Source organism: Peromyscus leucopus, chromosome 8a (genome assembly GCF_004664715.2).
Source record: "Peromyscus leucopus breed LL Stock chromosome 8a, UCI_PerLeu_2.1, whole genome shotgun sequence".
Taxonomy (NCBI): Eukaryota; Metazoa; Chordata; class Mammalia; order Rodentia; family Cricetidae; genus Peromyscus; species Peromyscus leucopus.
Genome location: NC_051085.1, coordinates 34445085 through 34467998, shown reverse-complemented (window position 1 = coordinate 34467998; position 22914 = coordinate 34445085). Strand labels below are relative to the sequence as shown.

At 41.4% G+C, this 22914-nt stretch overlaps 1 protein-coding gene across 7 annotated transcripts in view; it reads left to right on the top strand.

Moving 5' to 3' along the window:
• Nucleotides 1-22914, top strand: part of Utrn (utrophin) — a 514855-nt gene that overhangs the window by 231288 nt on the left and 260653 nt on the right. For all 7 annotated transcript variants that reach the window (XM_028861232.2, XM_028861242.2, XM_028861237.2 and 4 more), the window contains 6 exons: nt 760-909; nt 4419-4494; nt 9836-10041; nt 12357-12474; nt 16647-16852; nt 19604-19758. In XM_028861232.2, the coding sequence (XP_028717065.1) occupies nt 760-909; nt 4419-4494; nt 9836-10041; nt 12357-12474; nt 16647-16852; nt 19604-19758 (911 nt within the window). The remainder of the gene's footprint in view (nt 1-759; nt 910-4418; nt 4495-9835; nt 10042-12356; nt 12475-16646; nt 16853-19603; nt 19759-22914) is intronic.

Below are 22914 nucleotides of genomic sequence, written 5' to 3'. Positions count from 1 at the left end.
ACCTATTTTGTGTAGACGTTTTGCCCATAGCGAAGTATGGTCAAAGTTGAGAAAGAAACTTTCAGCAATGGTGGAATAGACGTGGCAATCATATATTAAATTTTTTTTCCTTGAAGTATTAGGCTACCCAATATTCATATGTTACCTAAAGAGTGAAGAATTTTCTTCAAATGGCCTCTTGGTAAAGTATTTGAAAGATTTACAAAGAATAGAACAGTGTGTTCCAATTTAGAAGTAAGGCAGCGATCAGAAATGAACCTTAAATTAATAATGTAAATATAGAATGATCCTGGTGAAGGGTGGGCAAGGAATGAATGAAAATAAGAGAGTGTGTGTTGGGCCTGGAGAGATGGCCCAACTGGTCAGAGCCCTAACTGCTCCTGCAGAGGACCCACGTTCGATTCCCAGCACCCAAATCAGGCAGGCCGCTTGCAACTGCCTGTAACTCTAACTTTAAGGAATCTGATGCTCTCTTTTAGTCTCTGGACTCAATGCATACCTACCCACCAACAAATACATCTAATTAAAAATAATAAAAAACACAAAAAATGTGTTTGTGCGCATGTATACACAAGCATGCACATGAGTCTATGTTCGTGCCCTCTCAGTGAGAGCGTGTTAACACTTTGAGTAAGCTTGCTTTCCATTTAAGAAGCCCGGGCCCTGAATTTATAAGAGCATTTTCCCGAGAGGTCTAGTATGCTTCCATGACCTGCCCTCAGAACCTTCTAACCCCCTGTCTTCGGATGACACTTTCAGGACTTAGCCCAAGAGATGGACATTCAGGCTGAAAACCTCAAATGGCTGAACAGAGCCGAACTGGAAGTGCTTTCAGATAAAAATCTGAGTTTGCGCGAAAGAGACCAGCTTGCGGAAAGTTTGAGAAATGTGAACGTGACGTGGAACAAGGTATGCATGTGGGAATTCTGTACCATGTTTCTCCTGTCTGTTGACTTTTAGAATTATACTTTTTGGTGTGTGTGTGTGTGTGTGTGTGTGTGTGTGTGTGTGTGTGTGTGTGTGTGTGTGTGAGAGAGAGAGAGAGAGAGAGAGAGAGAGAGAGAGAGAGAGAGAGAGAGAGAGAGAGAGAGAGAGAGAGAGAATGTACCGTAGACAAGGGGACAACTTTTGGGAGTTGGTTCTTTTCTTCTACTGTTGATTCCAGGGATTGAATTCAAGTTGTCAAACTCAGGTTGTCAGGCTTGGTGGCAAGTATCTTTCCAGGCTGAGCCATCTTGCTGGCCCGTATTTGTTGATGTTATGACTAAAGAATTGTTCTCTCGCTGCTGCTTCCCGCATCCTTGTGCCTACTCAGCTCTCTACAGTTCTATATTTCGGCACCCATCATCACATGTATTCTTAAAGAACGTTTCTATTGTATGCTGGGTTCTTTGTCCTAGGGAATCTGTATATTATGTAGCACACCAAGTTATGAATGTGTGTTGGAATTTGGCAATAAAATGCCAGTAATTGCATTCTGAAAACAAAGACCTTAAAATAGCTTCTTGATGTCAAACATGACTTTCCCATGTCTGTTTTTGGTGATTTTATTCCTTCCGTATGTATTTATTATTTGAATCCAGTGGAATTGAATGACATCTGACAAAAATCACACTAAGGTGGGAATTGTTTCCTTATATGATTACTTAGCTTTGTGGTAGAAATGGTTCAAGGTGGATGAAATCCCAGGATTCTTTTTTATTTTGTCCGGGTACCTGCTGGATTCATGTCTGTGGTCCTTGTGAGACATTGGATGGGTGTGTCCTGCTCTTGGCTGTCAGTTGCTTTACTCTGTTTCCATCCTGTCAGAGTGAAAGTCATGGCGAATGGGTTGGCCTGCATCTTTAGTTCTGACATTTGGGAGGCTAAGACAGGAGGAGGATATTGTCCAAGTCATCCTGGGTTACATAGTAAAATCCTACCTCAAAAAGAAGAGAATAAGAAGAAAGGAGAAAGAGAAGCTTGAAGAAGAAAAGAGATGAAGAAGGAAGTGGGATTATCCTGTATCTAATTATATATATATATATATATATATATATATATATATATATATATATGCCAGTCTCTGTGATTAATGACTTATTTGACTTATTGTCCTCTCAGTCTCTGTGATTAATGACTTATTGCCCAGGAGGTCACTTAGTTAGCTGCATCTCTGGCCTGGAACTTTCTGTGTACTCTACACTTGTATGGCCAATGACCTGTTCTATGTCTCTGCTTGGGTATCTAATGGTGTCTCAAAACTTAAACTGGATTCCTGGTTTCTACCATTCTTGTGGACCTAAATGTATAGCTCATCCCTCAGTTAATGGCATATATGTCCTTATTATTTTGAAATCAGAGATCCTGAGTCATTATTATGGCACATAAATTATAAATGTGAATTATATCTCAGTAAAAAGACAACTCTTCCCTTTCTTACACACACACACACACACACACACACACACACACACACACACACACACACTAATTCTTTGAAGTCACTGTCGTTGGCTTCTTCCATGTACTTAAGGATGATTTGAAGGATTGGTAGATAGCTACATTTGATAAGGCAGATGAGGGCATAATTTTGATCTCTAGGTGTTGATTGGCCACGAATGTTTCTGCACAATTGCTTCAGCTTTCCTTATGTTGGAAAAAAATTAGTATAAATTGGCCTACATTTCACTAGTTTGTACTGCTGCTGGCTTGTCCCAGTTCACCATCATCTCTGGAAAAGCCCTCCTCCCTGGTCTCTTCTGCTGCCCTTTCTCAGCATCATCTCGGCAAAGCACCGAGCTTTGTTAAGATATAAGTGAGATCCAGTACCTCCCGTGAACAATGTTCACTAACGATTTTCTATCTTACGGGGAGTAAAGCCGTTGTCCTTACTGTGATTTATAAGGCCCCTCGCTGGCTGGCTTACTGACTTTATCTGATGCTCTCTCTCCTGCCCTCCTCTCCAGACATATTGGCTCCCATGTCCCTTGCCAAATCCATTTGTATACATTCAACCAGAGCATACATCTTTATTGAACAAGACTGTGTTGGTTTGTATTGTAGAGAAAAGGGTAGGGCGGTCAGTTTGGGAGCACTGTGCTAGATAAAATTGAAGCTTCTATGATGCAGGAATTGGATTAATATAGATTTTAATATTGTCTACTTTGTAGGATTATGACATGCAAGGCAAAACAATGTTTACTGTGTGGGGAATCTTACACATGTTAAGGACTAGTACTCTGAATATTGCGTTCATTCAATTCTGTTACATACTTAGTGGGTTTTCACTGCATCCCTGGTTTATGTAAGGCACCATTTTAAGAATGAGGAATATAGGGAAAATGAAACTGCTTATCACCTAGTGGGTTTGTCATGGATAAGACAAAGAGACCAAAAATTAAAATTTGGAAACTAGAAACATATAGGGGATACTTAGCACACTTTAGGGGAACCAAAGAGGACCTGTCAAGGGAGATCTTGTCTAGGCTAACTTATAAAAGATGAGTAAGTACTGCTCAGGTGAGGGATGAAGGAACGGGCTTGGGGGCGGGGGGATCAGCAAGTGGAAGAGTCTAGAGGAGACACAGTGAAGTGCATTTGTGTCCTAGAAGGACGTAGAGTAGACACGTGAGTGACAGACAGTTCCAGAGACCAGCTCCTGGTCCATGACCATGTGTGGCACTCTGGAATTTGAGCTCCGTGTTGAGAAGAATTCACTACTTTGAGGGAAATAGACAGCTTTTTAAAAACAGATTCATATTTGAAAGATCCCATGGCTATCCTGCAGGGAACGATGGAGTCATCCTAGGAATTGACACAGAAAGATCAGATAGAGTCCTGAGAGAAGCTTATACAGGCCGTTTCAGGGAAGAGAGACACCATGCATTGAGATTTGGATATATCTGAATATCTATTTGACAGAGAGCTGAACAGAAGTTATATATTATTGGGGGAACGGATTTGGATATATCTGAATATCCATTTGACAGAGAGCGGAACAGAAGTCACATGTTATTGGGGGAGCGGGGAGGGTGTTTAGCCTCTGGAAACTCCATATAGAAAATGAAGAGTAAGAAGGTCCAAGATTTATCCTGCACAGTGATAGCGTTTGATGGATGAACAGAACACTGAGCCGATAAAGGATACTTAGTGAGGCAGGAACAAGGTCAGACTCAAAGATGTTTGCAGGATTTGAGTTATGAGGGGAGTGGACAGCTTCAGTGGTACAAGTGAGTCACAGCTGAGCATTGGTTGGCATTCTTGAGCTTAAAGTCAGGGGACGGAAGGACTCCAGGAAGATCACAGGGGAGAGTAAGGTGGGCACGCAAGCATCGGTAACCAATACAGAACGGACTGAGCTGTCATCTAGAAGAGGGGCTGACTTTCGAAGATACGACCATCCTTATTTTCTCTCTGTGTTTCGCTTGATGCTGCAGATATCCAGAGAGGTGCCTGGCATGCTGAGGACACCCATGCAAGAGCCCTGCTCTGCCTCACAGACCAGGATTACTGGTAAGACACCATTTATTCTTTAGGGATTATTTTTATCAGCACGAACAAATTTACAGTGTGAGCATCCTATTAGAATAACAATTGAAAAAAAACCATAGAATTGCTGTTCATAATTTTGAATTCATACTGTTTGGATGCCCGGTGTGGGCAATCATCACTTTTTTGGTTGAAGAGATTTTTCGTTCCCTGAGTCAAAGAAGTACTTGGATGGCCATAGTCCTGCTGAATGCAGGAGAGGCTAGGTGGAAAACATTAAGTTAATTCAATAGAGAGATGCAGCTTTTCAAGTCACGGGGTATAACCTACCTGGACAATATGTGTTTAGTGTGTATAATTTGTCCCTGATCACGGGGTGGGGTTTTGAAGGCTCCAACTTCCTGGAAACTGTGCATTAGCAAATATTATTCCCTTAGCTGTGGAGAATAGTGTGTGTTTTCTCATGATTTTTGAATTTCCTTCTATCTCTGTCCCAAGGCGATCGCATAGCCACTGTCACTACTGCCTTGCCAACTCTCCTAACCACCCTGTTCTGCTCACAACTGTGAGTCTCCCAGCAGAACTTCAGCGGTGGTTCACCCTGGCTACCCACTTCTCTCTGCCAGCTGCTGCTGGGGATTTTCTTCCTTTTCTTCACTGCCCCCCCACGTCTCTCCCACCTCTCCCGTCAACTCCACTGCCCACCTGCTGCCTCTTACCTCTGCTCACCTTTCCTGTCTCTACCTCTTCCGCCTCCTCTTGATCCTTTTTTCTTTTCGTTTTCTGAGAATTCAAAAAAAAATATCTGTTCACTTCTTCATATGGAGGCTTCTTTACGACTCAGTGTGTATTCTGGAGGACCTGTTTTCCCCGGCACCTTGCATCAGAAATCCCTGTGGCTCGATTGGTTTTCTTGATTCATGTCAGAAACACTTGAGCTGACATTTTACTGATTCAAATATATATTTATATATATATGTATGTATGCAGCTTTAATTCAAGGACCATAAAGAAAGGATGTGCTGCGCTGTGTACAGCTGCAGAAGTTTATCTTTTTTAAAACATCATGACAAAGGAGCAGGGAAACCTTGTATACTTGCATGTATAAAGGACTAATAGCAAAACCACTTTACATTAGGTTTGCGCTTCGTTTGTCTTAAGACAATCATCCATAGGGCAGGTTTGTGACCCGAAGCCAATCTCAGTGTGACTTTCCTTTTATACACTGTTTTTGCTTTTAAAAAAATTTATATTTTTTAAATGATGCATCTCTGTGTGTTTCTGTGTTATGTGTACATGAGGGCAGGTGCCTGAAGAGGCCAGAAGAGGCCAGATTCCCTGGCGCTGGAGCTACTGGCCATTGTGAGCTCTCCCTGATAGATGCTGAAACTGAACTTGGGTCCTCTGCACGAGCCATATGAACTCTTAACTGCTGAACCATCTCTCCAGCCCTTACACAATGTTTTTCGTTTAGTGGTTTTTTTTCCCTTTAAAATCATATTAAAAGTAAAATGAACCATTTTTAAAATAGATGAATCAAGAACTTTTAGTTCATTGACAATGTTGTGCACGCTCCACCTCTGTGCAGCTCCAAAATATTTTTGTTATCCTAAGGTTAGAGGTCTTGACCCCTGAGCATCTTCTCAACCTGCTCAGTTCAGCCTCTGGTATCTATCAGTGGGCATGCCATTTCTATGTGTTGGTCCATCTTGAGTATCTCACACAAATGGAATCACATTGTTTCTTTCATTTAGCATGAGAATTTTCTAAATTATTGGTTAGCAATATGTTTAAAAAAGAACAGTAATAAATATGTTCTACTTTAACAAAATGTAGTTTTATAATATTGCCAAGATGAAAATTAAGAAAGTGGCATTGCTTACCTTTTTACAATTTCTTAAGTATCCGGTTTCACAGATGATAGCTAGGTTCTCACTTGTGTTTCTGGGTTTCATCTGTAGCGATGATGTAGTACCTAGCCATGGTGATGCACCACTGTGCACCATTTTTAAAGGAAATAACTATGGTGATAGTGGTGGTGGTGGTGGTGGTGGTGGTGGTGGTATTACCCGCAGCCAGGGATCTTGGAAGGGGCACAAGGAGGCCAGATTTTGTCAGCTGTCACTTTGCCAGCCTGTGACTGCCAAGTGGTTTGCTTTCATTTTTCAGTTTTCATGTTGAACTGCTTTCCTTGGTATCTCTGTGGTGGACTATCTCTTGCCTCGTCCAGAGCATTAAAGATTAAAAGCGTTTTAACTATTCATTAATTACTTCGTGTGTCTAGCAAATGCCTTTTCTCTTAGTCTTTCAGAGACTTTTAAAATACCTGTTTATGGTGCTTTTCTCAGAACTTTAGAACTTAAATCGTGTATTAATTGCTTGGCCTGTCTTTTTTTAGGTGCTCTGAATCATAAAGACATCCTCTTGCATCTTAATCTCACAGTCATAGGGTTTTGCCCTTCATTCCTTGATCTCAATGCAACTAATTTTCCTTTATGAGCATGAGGTCAAATTCTGTGGCATTGTTTCCCCACTCTAGCTCCCAGGCAGCACTGTTTGCTGAACAGTGAATTCTTCGGCATCGATCTGTAATGTTGTCACTTCCAAGGTCAGGTCTCCCTGCCCCTGCACTCCATGGCTTTTCAATCCTGTTCATCTGTTTGAATGTCTGAGTTTATTAGACAGGGAGGCCGTTACCATTGGTCAAAACTACAACTAAATAGCCAAAAGGCATATTTCCTTACACAAATATTTCCTTTAAGCCTTGTGTGTGTGTGTGTGTGTGTGTGTGTGTGTGTGTGTGTGTGTGTATGTGTGTTGAGGGGGGCATCCTTTCTTTCTTACTGCCCAACTAGAAATTTTCATCTATGACTTTGCCAAGCTGCATGTATACCAGTTGGGATTTTTATTAAAATTGTACTGAATTCATAGTAGGTCCTGGGTAGATGTAGGTATTATCTTAACTACATCTTCTATTGAAACTAGAGCAGTGTAGCTGTCAACTTCTCATCATTAAGAAACAAAAACTAGCGGGCGGTGGTGGCGCACGCCTTTAATCCCAGCACTCGGGAGGCAGAGCCAAGTGAATCTTTGTGAGTTCGAGGCCAGTCTGGTCTACAAAGTGAGATCCAGGACAGGCTCCAAAGCTACACAGAGAAACCCTGTCTCAGAAAAACAAAAACAAAAAAACAACAACAACAAACTGAAGGACCTAAAACAACAACAACAAAAAGTCCCTTAGGTTAGAGCACTGGCAGCTTTTCCAGAGGACCCAAGATGGATATCCAGCATCCACTTTGGCGGCTCACCACAGTCTGTAACTCCAGTTCCTGGGGACTCTGATGCTCTCTTCTGGCCCCTGTGGGCATCAGGCACACACATGACACATAGGTATATATCCAGGCAAAACATCCATATACATAACATAAATGAAAACTGGAACAACAATGATAAAACATAGAATAAGAGACCATTTAATCAGATCTTTGGAGAAGACCGGAATTTCATACTTGTCTTGGGGGAGGGTACGTGAGATCGTGCCACAGGTGACGATGCTTGCTCTGAGATGTGGGAACGGACTCCTGAAAGCCACCCTGTCACCTCCACACACATAGACAATGATAGTAAATGGGACTGCCTCCCTCCCCCACCCCACCCCGAAAGATTTATGAACATGGTTTCCTCAGGCTGTTAAGATTTACGTGTTTACAAAGCAGAAGGAGTTAGGCGGGAGGGGAAGAAGGAGAGAGGACATACACACTTCCAAAACAGAATCAACCCAAACCAACGGCCAGACAGTAGCATGGTGTTCACCACTGAGGTTAACTTGTCATCCAGATTGATAAGGAGGCAGATTTAAAAACAAAACAAACTCACAGTTAGTAAATCTACACATTTGGTTCAGCAGCATGAAAATACTTTTATTTCTAATTATAAATCCATCACAATAATTGAAACAGGTATGCATTTATGTGCACCAAGATTGAGCCCTGTTGATGTAGATGCAGGATGTTCAGCTAGTTATTGGATATGTAAATTCTATTTCACAAGGAAATTAAATACTTGAATTTAAAAATGTTGTCCTATTCAGTAATTCTACTTTGGGAAATTTCTGCTAAGACAGAGAGTAGAAATGTGGAAAACACTATACACAAAAAGATTTTCCTTTTAAGTCCTGTTGGGGAATATTATTTTAAGATGTGTTACTTTTGTTTATGTTGCATTTGTTTAACTCTGAAGCCGTGTTACTGTGCCTGTGTAAAACACCTGATAGTCTAATAAAGAACTGGCCAATAGCATCGTAAGAGAAAGGATAGGTGTGGTTGGCAGGCAGAGAGAAGATACAGAGGGAGAAATCTAGGAGAAACAGATAGAGAAGGGCTAGCAGCCAGAGAAGGAGGAGGACTCCAGGGGCCAGCCACCCAGCTACACACACAGCAAGTTACAGAGTAAGAGTAAGATACAGAAGTAAGAGAATGGGAAAAGCCCAGAGGCAAAAGGTACGTGGGGCTAATTTAAATTAAGGAAACAAGCCAAGCTAAGGCTGAGCATTCATAAGGAAAAATAAGCCTCCATGTGTGATTTAGTTGGGAGCTGAGTGGCGGGCCCCCCAGAAAGAATAGAAAACCACCACCAACAAGCCCTTTGGTAAAAGAATAGATTTCAGGAGAAGTCTACATGTGCAGCTAAAGGAAAGGATGTTACAAAGTCAGTGAACACCTGTGTGTATTCTTATATAGATATTCATGTTGTGACTAGTTAAGGATGAGATATGCAGTCCAGGTATGGTCGCACAGGCCTTTGGTCCCAGAACACAGGAGGCAGAGGAAGGTGGTTCTCTATGAGTTTGAGGCTAGCTGGTCTACATAGAGAATTCCAGGGCAGGGTTACCCTTTGAGACCCTGTGTCTCAGAGAATGAGAAAGACGGAGGAAAGGAGGGAGGGAAGGAGGGAGGGAGGGAATGAGATATGCACATGTGGTAAAGTTAAATGAAAAAGAACAGAAAGATTAGGAATAAATTGGCTTTATAATTAAGTAAGATACCTTGACCAATGAAATAATGTTTCTAATTCTATCATTCTCTGTGTGGGTGTGCTTTACCTACTGATTGGTTTTTGTGTTAGTATTGATCATATGTACATTATTGATGGCCTAGAATTTTGCGAGGTTCCATGTTGTATTGCATTTCTGGCTCTCAAATACATGTGGCTCTTTCAGAAAGCCATGTCATTTCAACATGAAAAATCAGAACTTCTTAGAGAAACAAAATTTTACTGAAGTACACAAATATGCATGCCTTCGCTTCCATATCACGATCACCACATCCTGCTGACTCTTTCTGTCTGGTTGCATCTTTTATTTCAGCTCACCCCAGTGTCCAAAAGGTGGTGCTAGTATCATCTGCATCGGATACTCCGCTGCGTGCCCCCGAGATCTCAGTTCCTGCTGATCTAGATAAAACCATCACAGAACTGGCCGACTGGCTGGTATTGATCGACCAAATGCTGAAGTCCAACATTGTCACTGTGGGAGACGTGAAGGAGATCAATAAGACAGTTTCCCGGATGAAAGTAGGTGCAGAATGCAAAGGCTTGCCAAGGCAGCCCCCTCACCGTGGTTCTCATTTGCTTATCCTAAATTCTGAGAAAATAAGCTTTAAAGTGTTCCTTCTCTGCCAAGCAGGGCTAACTCCAAAGAGAACACTTTTCTTCTGTTAGCTCAGTTGATCAAATGGAACCGAGGACTCAGTGTAGAACTCCAACATTGGTACCTTAAAGCTGGACACAGCATAACTGCTAGCCGTCTTTCCATTTAATGTCCTATACGATATAGAATACTTTCTAAATATATGTTTGCATGTTTGATTTTATAATGAGTTCATCTGACCTTAGAAATGAATGTCTTCTGACTATATATATATGTATTTTTTTCCTCTTAATGAACATTGACCATCTCGTAGCAACTTGGAAAATTGTTTTTCTGTCTTTAGTAGGTTATCTGTTATGGAGCAGCACTGAAAGGAATATTCTAGATAAAAATACACAATAAAATAGTAGCAATTGCTAACGCCCACTAAGTGCTTAATGTGTGATGAACATTTTCTTATTTTCACATGTGTTATCTCATAACAGCCTGGTGAGATAGGCGCTGATTTATTCCCATGTTAGCAAGAACTCCAAGTTTCTGAGATAGTGGTTCTCAACATGTGGGTTCTGACCCCTCTACCCTTTCATGGGGGTGGCATATCTGATATCTTGGGTATCAGATATTTATATAACAGTAGCGAAATTGCAATTTTGAAGTAACAACGATAATAGTTTTGTGGTTGGGGGTCACCACAACAAGAGGAACTGTGTTAAAGGATTTCAGCATTAGGAAGGTTGAGAACCATGGCTCAAAGAGGTCAAGGAGGTGAGCACCAAAATCAGACGGGTTTCTCTGACAAAGCAGTTTCTAATAACTCTCACAGGATTGTACTGCTTCTATAGCCATGGGAATAGGAGGTGGGATTTTGAGATATAATGTGCATGCCATCCTATGTAGCAGACAGACAGCTTGGGTTTAATAGGGAACTGTAGGGGCAACATTTGTGCAAGAGATGTTTTTGTTTGTTTTTTTGTTGGGAAGTGATGTTTTGGAAAAGGCAACTTAATTCTTTGAGGAGGGGCTTGCAAAGCCCTGTAAAGCCCTGTGGACTTAAGAGTCTATAAGCAGTTGGCAAGATCACTTCCCATTTCTTTTTGTTTTCTGAATTGTGGCTGGGAACCGCTGATAACAGTGCTTTGCTTTAGTAGAAGATGGGGATGGATGGGAGGCAAGAGATGCTTAAATCAAGAGAAAGAGCCCTTTGCGAGGGGCTGAGACGATGCTGTTTCCAAACAGAGGAAATGGAAGGGAGGAAAAATGGAGCACCAATGAGCATTGGAGTAATTTACTTTTGGATTTGTTGTGCCGAGGGAAGGAAGTCAGCCGCATTCATAGCAGCGTGCCCTGGGATCTAGGACTAGAGTGTGAGTCATTCATTTGGAAGTACTTGTCCCTGTAGGAGTGAGTGAAATCTACAGAATTAGTGAGCTCATAGCGAGATGGCTAGACAAATCCTTTGACATACTGTTTGTACTAACTGTGAATTGTGCTTTCTAATCTTTATGGTATTTATTAGTTCTGGAATTAAAATAGACTCTTCCTGGAATTCTTATGTGTCTTATTTATCAGCTAAGACACATAGTCCGTGAAAAAAGGGTGATTCATGTCTAAGTTGATTCATTTGCAGTTATTGTAATTATTACTTTTCTAGTACGCCACTTTCATCCTTATAGGGCACTGGTTCCCAACCTTCCTAATGCTGAGACCCTTTAATACAGTTCCTCATGTGGCGACCCCCAACCATAAAATTATTTTTGTTGCTGCTTCATAAAGAAATATTTTGCTACTGTTATGAATCATGATATAAATATTTTTGGAGATAGGGGTTTGCCATAGGGGTTGTGACCCACAGATTGAGAACTGCTGTTCTAGGGGCTCGTTATGTGTGTCCTGATATAAAACAGGTGCACAAGGAGTCAGCAGCAATCATCGCTGATGTTTTCAGAGCATTTTCAGGGAGAGTTCCTTCTTTTTATTTCCTTAGACTTGATGTAACTGAGCTAGGTGCAGTGTGGAGAGGGTGGATACCTCTCCTGGTTACTTTGTTGGTTCGTAAAAGAGCTGAGATTTGAACCCAAGGCCTCTGACTCCAGATCACCTGCTCTTCTGCTGCTGCATTGCTGATGCGTCATTGCCCCTGAGAGGAAGAAAACTTGCCTTCGCTACTAGCCAACCCGTTTACACGGTTAGGGTCTTGTTGTATGGTGCATTAATCCCCGTTGATCTTGTCTCTTCACAGATCACAAAGGCTGATTTAGAACAGCGCCACCCTCAGCTTGATTTTGTATTCACGTTGGCACAAAATTTGAAAAACAAAGCTTCCAGTTCAGATGTGAGAACAGCAATCACAGAAAAACGTAAGTTAAATAAAAAAAATCTATTCTATAAGTTCTCAGCCACTATATTCTATAGATTCTCAGCCACTGTATTCTATAGATTCTCAGCCACTTTCCTTAATGTTCACACACACAGCTGCAAAGATTATTCTACTAGAAATTGTTATTTGGTAATTGGTACTCTTCATTTAGAAGGAAATAGTTCTCTCTCTCTCTCTCTTTCTCTTTTCATCTTTTAAAGCCTCCTCATACCTCCCTTCTGAACTCTTATGCATTTGATTTTTTTCTCTTACGTTAGGATTTTTTTAAAAAAGACACCTAATGGAACAAAGCTAGCCAAACTCGCGGTCACATCAGTCCATTCTGCCATTTCTCTCCACTCACTGAAACTGGCTGTCACCATTTCTTCTAAACTTACCTCAGAATTCTCTCCATACGTGCTTTGTGATTGCCTTCATGTGGGGATGCCTTAGTTAAAGGGATAATTAAACAACCAATGAAATGAACATATGAAATATTTGCACACTATTGTCCCTGTTTGGAGTTAGTGGTTGAGTTAAGGTTCCTATGTTTGTGTAGCACACAGAACCGAGTTTGGATTCTTAAGAATGGTGTCTGTTGGCTATCATATTCTTTTTCCTCAGCCCCTGCCTCTTGCAGATCCCCACCTGCTCTGGATCTTTGTTCAAACCTCCTGACCCTTCCAGCCATTTACTTTTATTCACATTTGTCTTTTTCAGTTGTTTGTTTCAATTTCAGTCTCTTCTCCACAGGTGGAATTACTCAGCAGCCAAGGTGTCACCCCTTTGTGAAGCCTTCCCACCCATTTGTATTCCCCAGTGGACTCTGTTTCCTCTCTTTACTCTCCACTACAGCCCCGTTCCCTATCAATCCACTGTAGATCTCTTAGCTCCTTGATTTTTCTCCTCCATGCACAGACTGTGAATCTTCCCCTGTCTGGCCTCTGGTCCTCCCATTAGGAACTCTGTAAATATGTGTGAGAATATGAACTGGGTGAATAAAGCTGAATTTTTCCTGAGGGAGGGAAGTCAGCTATGGGTGTAATAGATGCTTTTTGCTTTCAAAATAGACAGAGCAATATGGTGACTGAAGGAGATGATTAGATTAGAACTTTCCACACCTGGTGGCACTGGCTTCTTTCTACTCAAAGAGATACTTGGCATCAATCTTCTTGATAATTGACTGATTATGGATCTTGTACAATGGGGGACTCTGGAGTGATCTTTCCTCCCTTCCTTGTTGAGAAATCTCTGTTGCCGGCACCAAACCATTTCCAGCAGCATTCCATTTTGCTTTCTCATCATCATCAGGACTTATTTTAATAGATTTTTTAAAAGTCACATTTGGCCTACAACTTGCCTTGAATTTATAAGTATCCTGTCTCGACTTCTTGAGCACCTGGACTGCTGACATCACTCTGTCAGGTTTACACAGTGTTGCTGGTGAGCATAGGACTTTCTGCATGCTAGGAAAGCACTCTCTTGGCTCAGCTACAACCCAACTCTAATTATTTATTATTATTATTGTTGTTATTATTATTTACAGCCAAGTTTTCCATCTTCGGAACATCTTCCCTCCTCCATTTATTTCTGTCTCTGGTCCCTGTCTCCTCCTTCTTCTCCTCTTCTTTCCCTCTCTCTTTTTCTCTCCTTCCCCTAATTAGTCTCAACTAATTAGTCTCAATCATTGTTTATTTACATGGAGAGCCCTTATCAGCTTGGGTGCTACTAATAGTCACTTCATCATTTACATGAATAAGATTATTTATTTTTCATGGGAAACCAATGATACTTGCTGGCACTTGATACTTTAACTTATATTTGTCCAAATGAACAAGCTGCATCAGTAACAGAATTGTCAATAAGGAATTTAGGTGAGCTTTTAGCTGAGATCTAGAGTATCGTCATAGTTTTGTCTCCCCTTTCCATGAGTTAAAACTTTCATCAATTTCTTTACATTATTAGAACAACATACAACATAGACTCTCATTAGATAATTTTTTTTTTTTTTTCGAGACAGGGTTTCTCTGTGTAGCTTTGAGCCTTTCCTGGAACTCACCCTGTAGACCAGGCTGGCCTTGAACTCACAGAGATCTGCCTGCCTCTGCCTCCTGAGTGCTGGGATTAAAGGCATGTGCCACCACCGCCTGGCATTGGATAATTTTTAAAAATTACAACTCATTGAATAGTTTAATAGAGTTTATGACATGAAAGCCTTTCAACCTTCTGAACATCTGTAAGTCGATAGCTTTATGATTTACAGTAACCAAATATTATTTTAAGAATTTTGTCAGAATGTTCTACAGTAACTAAACCACAATTATTTTTTTTTTAATTTTATGTAGATGAGTATTTTACATACATGTAAGTATGTGCAGTGTGTAAACATGTGCACCGAGTGTGTGCTGGTTCCCATGGCGGACAGAGTAGGGCACTGGACCTCCTAAAAGGAATAAGAGATGGTTGTGAGCCTCCATGAGGGTCTGGGGACCCGAACCTGGGCCTTTTTCAGGAGCAGCATTTGCTGAGCCATCCCTCCAGCTCCCCGGCTGGAGTCTCGTCCTGCAGTTAAGTTCTTCTCGGGCTTGATCTTCTTGGCCCTTGAGGTTGTCTGGCATCCGGAGCATCATCGCCAAGCCTGGTGCTTGCCACCTGTGGGCTGCTGCGTAGAGCTGTCGTTTATTGATATTTCAGCCCACCATCATGAACTTTCCCTGTAGTAATGAGCCAAAAGTTTAAATTTCCATAGATCTTTCTTTTCTTATGGTCCATGATTTAAAAATTAAAAAAAAGAAAGGAGAGGAGAGAGCGTTGGAGAGGGAAAGGAGAGAAGGTAAGGAAAGAAGACATAGAGATGGATACAGAGAAAGCAAGAGGGAGAGGAAGAGGAAACAGTGGAAGGGGAAGGAAGGTAAAAAGCCAGCACGAACTTGTGTGGCTGCGAACTCATAGGTGTGCGGGACTTGCAATGTCTTCATTCTCAGTATTTCTGTTGAACTTGAAAATATAAAAGTGTTGCCCATCAGAAAGGCCTCTCGCCAGAGTAGAGCAAATATAAAAAGTGCTCTCTGCCTGAGAGACGCTCCACTGAAGGCAGATGGAGACTGTGTCTGTGTTAAAGTTTTATCATAGAACACTGTTAGGTTTTGTCCTGGTCAGATCAGCTTCTGTGACTGCATACACTAGGGAATTGTCTTTAATTTTTATCAGTTCAGTAGATATTTTTGTTATTAGATGATTACCACATTTAATATTAATGATATTCAAGCTGCCCCCCCCCAGGAGTAGTTTTAGAAATATGTCTGGATGAGGGGTCACAGGCTTATATGAAAACCAAGCTACTTGAGATACTGAGACAGGGAAGTTACAAGTTCAAGGCTAGACCTGAAAACACAGGAAGGCTCTGACACAGATAAAGCAATTTAGAAGAGCCGTGGGTATAGCTCAGTGGTAAAGTGGTTACATAGTGTGTGAAACACCCTGGCTTTGAGCCCTCCACAGAAGGAAGGAACAGTGGAGAGCTGGGCATGGTGGCTTGTGCTGATAATCTCTGCACTCAGGAAACTGAGTCAGTAGACTCTCAAGTTGGAGCCAACATGGTTTACAAAGCCATTTCTCTCTGTCTCTCTGTCTCTGTCTCTGTCTCTGTCTCTCTCTCTCTCATTATTCAAGACAGGGTTTCTCTGTGTAGCTTTGCACCTTTCCTGGAACTCATTTTGTAGACCAGGCTGACCTCAAACTCACAGAGATCCACCTGCCTCTGTCTCCCGAGTGCTGGGATTAACGGCGTGAGCCACCGCCACCACCACCCAGCTTACATCTATACTTATATAACATAGTGCAATGTATAATATCTATTATTACAAGTTGCACGTACCTGCTGGGCCATCTCCCCTATGTATACAGTTAAGTAGTATTACTAACTATATGATATATAGTAATACATTATAATATGTATAGGTAAAATTGTGGCAGACACACATTAGAGCCTCTTTAAGATGAGTTTCTCATATTGCCCCTTCTTTCTGTTTCTAGACCTATTCATGACAAATTTAGGAACAGGTATTTATTTTCCTCCCCCTGAGAGTCACTTTTGAGGTTTTTTTTTTTTTTTTTTTTTTTTTTTTTTTTTTTTTTTTTTTTTTTTTTTTTTTTTTTTATCCTGCTCGCCAGTGGAAAAGGTGAAGACCCAGTGGGAGAGCACACAGCATGGGGTGGAGCTGAGGAAGCAGCAGCTGGAGGACATGGTGGTGGACAGTCTGCGGTGGGACGACCACAGGGAAGAGACCGAAGAGCTCATGAGAAAATATGAGGCGCGCTTCTACATGCTTCAGCAGGCCCGACGTGACCCCCTTAGCAAACAAGTTTCCGATAATCAAGTAAGACTCCTTGGGTACTTTTTGGTGGTCTCATTGGTTGGGCTTACTTCTTTTGTATTGTTAACTATGTTTTCCCACTTTCTTAGACATGCATGTTGAAATGTACAGGGATTGAATCGCAAAGGCTTTGCTATTTTGGGTAGATGTCTAAAGACACAGCGAACAGAAACACGCATTTGTATGAATGGAGCCATAGTTAGCATCTACAAGGGAAACCTCATTCATTGACTTCTTTGGCTTATTCTGGAGATCGCTTTTACTTACAGAATTTCCCAAGACTTCCATTTGAATACTTCTGTAGTGTGTAAGTCAGGCCATAAGTAAGTGTAATTTCTCTAATGTCTATTCTATGTTTTATGGGTAGCAACAGCTAGTGATCAACTTCATTATAGTGTTGAGAATATTGAACAATTATGGTTTAAAGCGTGTTATTTAAACATTCCTACTACAAGCACAGAAAATTTCCTGAGTTGGACGTGTGGTTACACTTTGGTGTAACATTGTATTTTCCCTTCAGATAGCCTGGAAATGAAAATGTGTATTTAGGAAGAACATAGTAATCTAGTAAATGTGGGAAGCAAATCGAAAACCTGCAAATAATGCTTTAAATCTCCACACCTGAGCACTTTTCATGGGTATAATTTAAAATCCAACTGGCCAACTCCATTAGTTTCTGAATTGTTTTTTGTGTTTATGATTCTTGTTGATTGCCTCCAAGTAATAGCAAAGCTTTTGTACATATGACTAGAGGCATCTAATTAAAACAATGGTCACCAGTATGCCCATCCTCATACCCAGAATGCAGTTGGCCTTCACATCTTCAGTATCCATGTCTACAGATTTTAAACTGAACACATATAGATATTTTTTTTGTTAGCTTGCCATTATTTTTTGAGCACAACAATATGACAGCTAATGATGAAGCATTGATGTTGTTTTAAGTCAGCGGTTCTCAACCTCCCTAATGCTGTGACCCTTTACTACAGTTCCTCATGTTCTGGTGACCCCTAACCATAAAATTATTTCCGTTGCTACTTCATAGATGTAATTTTGCTACTGTTATGAATAGTAATGTAAATACCTGATATGTGATCCCCGTGAAAGGGTCATTAGACCCACAAAGGGGTCATAAACCACAGGTTGAAAGACACTGCCCCCCCACCCCCAGACGGGGTTTCTCTGTGTAGCTTTGCGCCTGTTCTGGATCTCACTCTGTAGACCAGGCTGGCCTCGAACTCACAGAGATTCACCTGGGCTCTGCCACCCAAGTGCTGGGATTAAAGGCGTGCGCCACCACCGCCCAGCTGAGAACCACTGTTTTAAACAATACAAGTAACGTGCAGGAGATTTGCAGTGTACTGAAGGATGTTCACAACTTATTGTGCAAACACTACGCTGTTTAATCTAAGGGACTCATGTAGATTTGATATCCATGGAGGGGAAGGGTTTGGGATTAGTCTTTCACAAGTACTGTGCACTGATTCTCTGCTACTCAAATGACCAATGTGTATAGGTTTCTTCTGAAGCCTTAAGGTGGATTTTTATTTTCACCGCGGCTACAAAAAGTATTAGTCACACATTCAACTGTCATTTGGATTTCATGGAACTATCTTGATGGATTGAGAGACTCTTTCTAGTGTTGGGAAACTGGGAAGGGGCTGGTGTCCACGGTACACTAAGTGTGATGACATTTAGGCCGATGCCTAACAAATCTTGATCCATTTGAACTGTTACATTTGCAAACACTCAGAGTGATTCAGGGGTAAGGAGCAGAGTGAGCCACAGGTGAGGAGCAGAGTGATCCAGGGGTAGGGAGCAGAGTGAGCCAGGGATAAGGGGCAAAGTGATCCAGGGGTAAGAAGCAGAGGATTTCCACCATGGTAGTCTTTGACATGTCTCCAAACACATGTAGAAGAACTTAGTTTATTCTAACATGACTCATATCTTGTGAGAATCAGATATACAGCAAGCGGAATGAAGAAGTCAAAGGTTTTGAGGAAGTCAGGCACCTCAGATGGGTCATCTTTTATTATCACCCACTGTGCACCTGATTTCTCCGGCACTTCCTCTTTTAAGGATTTATTTTAATTATTTTTTAAGTATGTATATATGGGTGTTGGGGGGTGGGGGGTGGGCATGTGTGCATGAGTGCAGGTAGCTGTGGAGGTCAGAAGAGAGTGTCCGTCTCCTGAAGCTGGAGTTCCAGGCATTTTTGAGCTGACCCAGTGTGGGTACAAGAAACTAAACTTAGGTCTTCTTCAAGAACAGTGCATGCTGAACCATCTTTCTAGACCCTCCTCAGGCAGGCTTTTCCTCTCCTTTCTTCTCCTCTCCTCCTCTCCTCTCCTCTCCTCTCCTCTCCTCTCCTCTCCTCTCCTCTCCTCTCCTCTCCTCTCCTCTCCTCTCCTCTCCTCTCCTCTCCTCTCCTCTCCTCTCCTCTCCCTCCCCCTCCCCCCCCCCCTCCCCCCTCCCCTCCCCTCCCTTTCCTTTTTCCTTCCCTTTCCTTTCCTTCTTGCTTTTCTTTTGTTTCCTTTTTTCTTTTCTTTTCCTTTCCTTTTCTTTTCTTCCTATTTCTAGAATTATTTTGATTCAATTATTTTGGCTTAAATTTGAGAATTTGTCCTCTGATTTTTCTTCTTCTTGTGAGTTCTGTGTCTAAAATGTGCTAAAACTTCCCAGGAATACCAGGGTTGGGTAGCACTAGTTCCTGAGTGGCCATTTCTAACAGCTATGCCTCAACTTATGCTCTAGCTGTTGCTTCAAGAAGTGGGTTCTGGCGATGGTGTCATCATGGCGTTTGAAAACGTCCTGCAGAAACTTCTGGAAGAATATGGTAGCGATGACACCAGGAATGTGAAAGAAACCACCGAGTACTTGAAAACATCATGGATCAATCTCAAACAGAGGTAACGTGAAAGCCTTGGCAGGAACACGTGCATTGCCTACTGGAGAATCCAATTCCCTTGGCTTTTTTGTAGGCTAAATATGCTAATCCTAGAAGTGTATTTTATTATTTTTTCTACTTTTAAGTTATGATGAACAAAGTACACATTATTATGCTTTGCGTGGAGTGTGTATTTGTATATGTTCTTGAAATTGTACAATGCATTTTTCTCTCCACCTTGCTAGTAATTTTTAAAAATGTTTTCTCGTGCCATTTTGTGTTATTTAGAATACATTTTGTAGTTCTCTGGTATGGAACACAGGTAGTAGTTGTAACTGCTTTAGGGTAATATTAGTGTTAATTATTACTATAGTAATGTGTGATATTTGGCTGGAACATCTTCAAATGAGGAGCGGACTCTATGAATTTACCACTTGACCTCTGAAATAATCTATGTGCAGAGTTTTGGTTAATTTATTGTCTTTTCTTCCCCTCATTGTCATCTAGTCACTGTGTCTAGAATAACCGAAATGACACATGTGTTTATAAGAGAGGTTCATCTTGTAGGGTTTGAGGAACCGTAAGCAGCAGTTAGCATTTTTATCAGAGTGTATGTTTATGCTTATCATCAGTTAGAAAGTATTTATTTATTCATTTTGGTTTTTCGAGACAGGGTTTCTCTGTACAGCTTTGGAGTCTGTCCTGGAACTCACTCTGCAGATCAGGCTGGCCTTGAACTCACAGAGACCTTCCTGCCTCTGTCTCCCAGTGCTGGGATTAAAGGCATGTGCCACCACTGCCCAGCAAAGTATTTATTTTATACATCTTACTGGCAGTGCTTGTATAGAAGTGAAATTATGGCTTCCCAAACATCTTTCCTATGCTCTTGTGATTCCCTGGAAATTATTTTGATGTCAAACCATGTTTATTTTGCAGTGGATAAAGTTGATATCAGAGTACTTTCTGACATAATAGTTCCAATAATTTAATGGTAGCTTAACATGGAAGAATTTTTGTCTCTAGATTTGTTTTATTTTGTGTGTGTGTGTGTGTGTGTGTGTGTGTGTGTGTGTCTGTCTTTTTGTCTGTGTATGTGTGTATGTGGTGTACATGTGTACCCATGGGTGCTACTGCATTGGTGTAGAGGTCTGAGCACAACATGGAGGGGTAGGTTCTCTTTTTCTACTGCGTGTGTTCTAGAGATTGGACTCAGGTTGTTAGGCTTGGTGGAAATCATTAAGCCACCTTGTTGGACTTCTAGATGTCATTTTTAGTTAGATTCTTTAAAGTAGTTCTGCAAACTCTGTGAAGAAAGAAGATTCTGAGGGGAGAGCATGAGATTGTATATGTCTTAGAGATTTACTCAGGTTCCAGATAAATACCTCAACAAACACAACTTTGCCAAAAGTTAAAGCTGAATGGCTACACTCTTGGTATTTTTAGCATCATGACACATTGATTGGATAGGTCTCATAACTAAGACAGAGAGGAAGGTGAATTAAAAACAGCAGTGAGTGTGGTAATCCTTAAAGCTGTTTTATCCATTATCAGAAATCTCATGAGTAAGAACCATCTTTGTTTTTATTATAAACAATTCCAGCGCCCTCCCCCACCCCCACCAAAAAATAATTCGACCACTCACTTTGAAATGTGCTGTCTGCTTTGTTTAAGGCTTTTCTTGCCTTTACTTTGTAAATATCTTAAGACAGCCCCTAGCTGCAGTTAAATTAGATGGAGGAGGCAATTAAAAATGAATTATGTTCCAAGGTGATCTTTCATTTATCAAAGTGGAGATGGCTACAGAGCCCTGGTTTGTTGTAGTTACAAGGACTTGCTTTACTTTAGTCTCTGTCTATATTATTTTAGAAATAAGTCTTATTAATATTTAGACACAATTTAGATAACGTTATTTATAGAGTTCGGAAAATACAACCAACCTGTAGCTCACAGGATCCTTCAGGAGTGACAGCTAGAGCGTCTATATTGAGATTAAGTGTGTTTCACATCTTGAACTGTCCTAAATAGACATCTCTCAGGAATACATAAACCAACCATTCCTGACTTTCTCAGGAAAGGTGTGAGATTATATTAACCTTCTTTTGTGTTCTTGACTTTGTTGTTATAAAGACAGATTGAGACGTTTCACACCCACTTTAGACCAGTATTTTAAAACTATCTCCCACTAGAAGTTTTTAGAACCCCACCCACACACTTTGAAATTTTAATTAATTAGTTAATGAATTATTTTGGGGGCAGAGTCTTACTGACAGCTGAACTTGCAATGTAGCTCAGACTAGGATCGAACTTTCAATCTTCCCTCATCAGCTTCAATCGTTAGTCGTGGAGTGTACTGTGTGTCTTTTTGTATCCCATGCTCTTAAGCTTTAGAGTAAGACAGAGAGAGGAGTACGTTTTTTCTACCCTCACTCTGGGCATAGATCCACTTAACACCTCCCATGAGAACCCGTGGGCTAGCCTCACACTCCCAAAGTTCCGTGAAGTTAAATGCCATGATCAAAGTCACACAGAACAGACACGTGCTACTTTGGTAAGACTGAAAGCTGGCGATCCTGCCCGTGCTCTGAGTTCTGAAGCATGGGTGGGAATCTGAACAAGCTGCCGCCTCTCTCTGGTGAGCGTCTGCTGTGGTTTTAGTGTGTGTGGGTCAGAGTGGCTGCTCATTGTCCTTCTCTGCAGTAAGCACTTCACGCTGCGCTCCTGCAATTCTCCCAGCAGTCTTAAGAGACCAGAAGCATCTTCATCAACACGCATTGGTAGCAAACGGAAGCACAGAGAAGGTAAACAATTCCTCAGGGCCACACAACTCATCAAGCATAGGCGGGATTAGAATTCGGGTCTTTTTGCCTACACAGCCAGGCTCTTTCTTTCTTTAGCAAGAGTTGAAATTTTCTTCTTTGTTATCAGAATGTCAGCTATTGCTGGTGAATGCTCGTTCTGCACACTTGCTCCTCAGATCTGCCTGTGAGTCTGTTTACTGGTTCTTATCTGCGCTGTGTGTAGAGAGCAGATCAGATTAAAGATATGGGAGCGTCTGTGAATAATATAGCAATCTCTAGCCCATGACTGTACCACGCTGATGGCCCCCCCCGACAGGCCTTTATCATCACTTCCTCTCACTTCGCAGCTGTATTCTAAATATACATCATTGTCAGCGGAA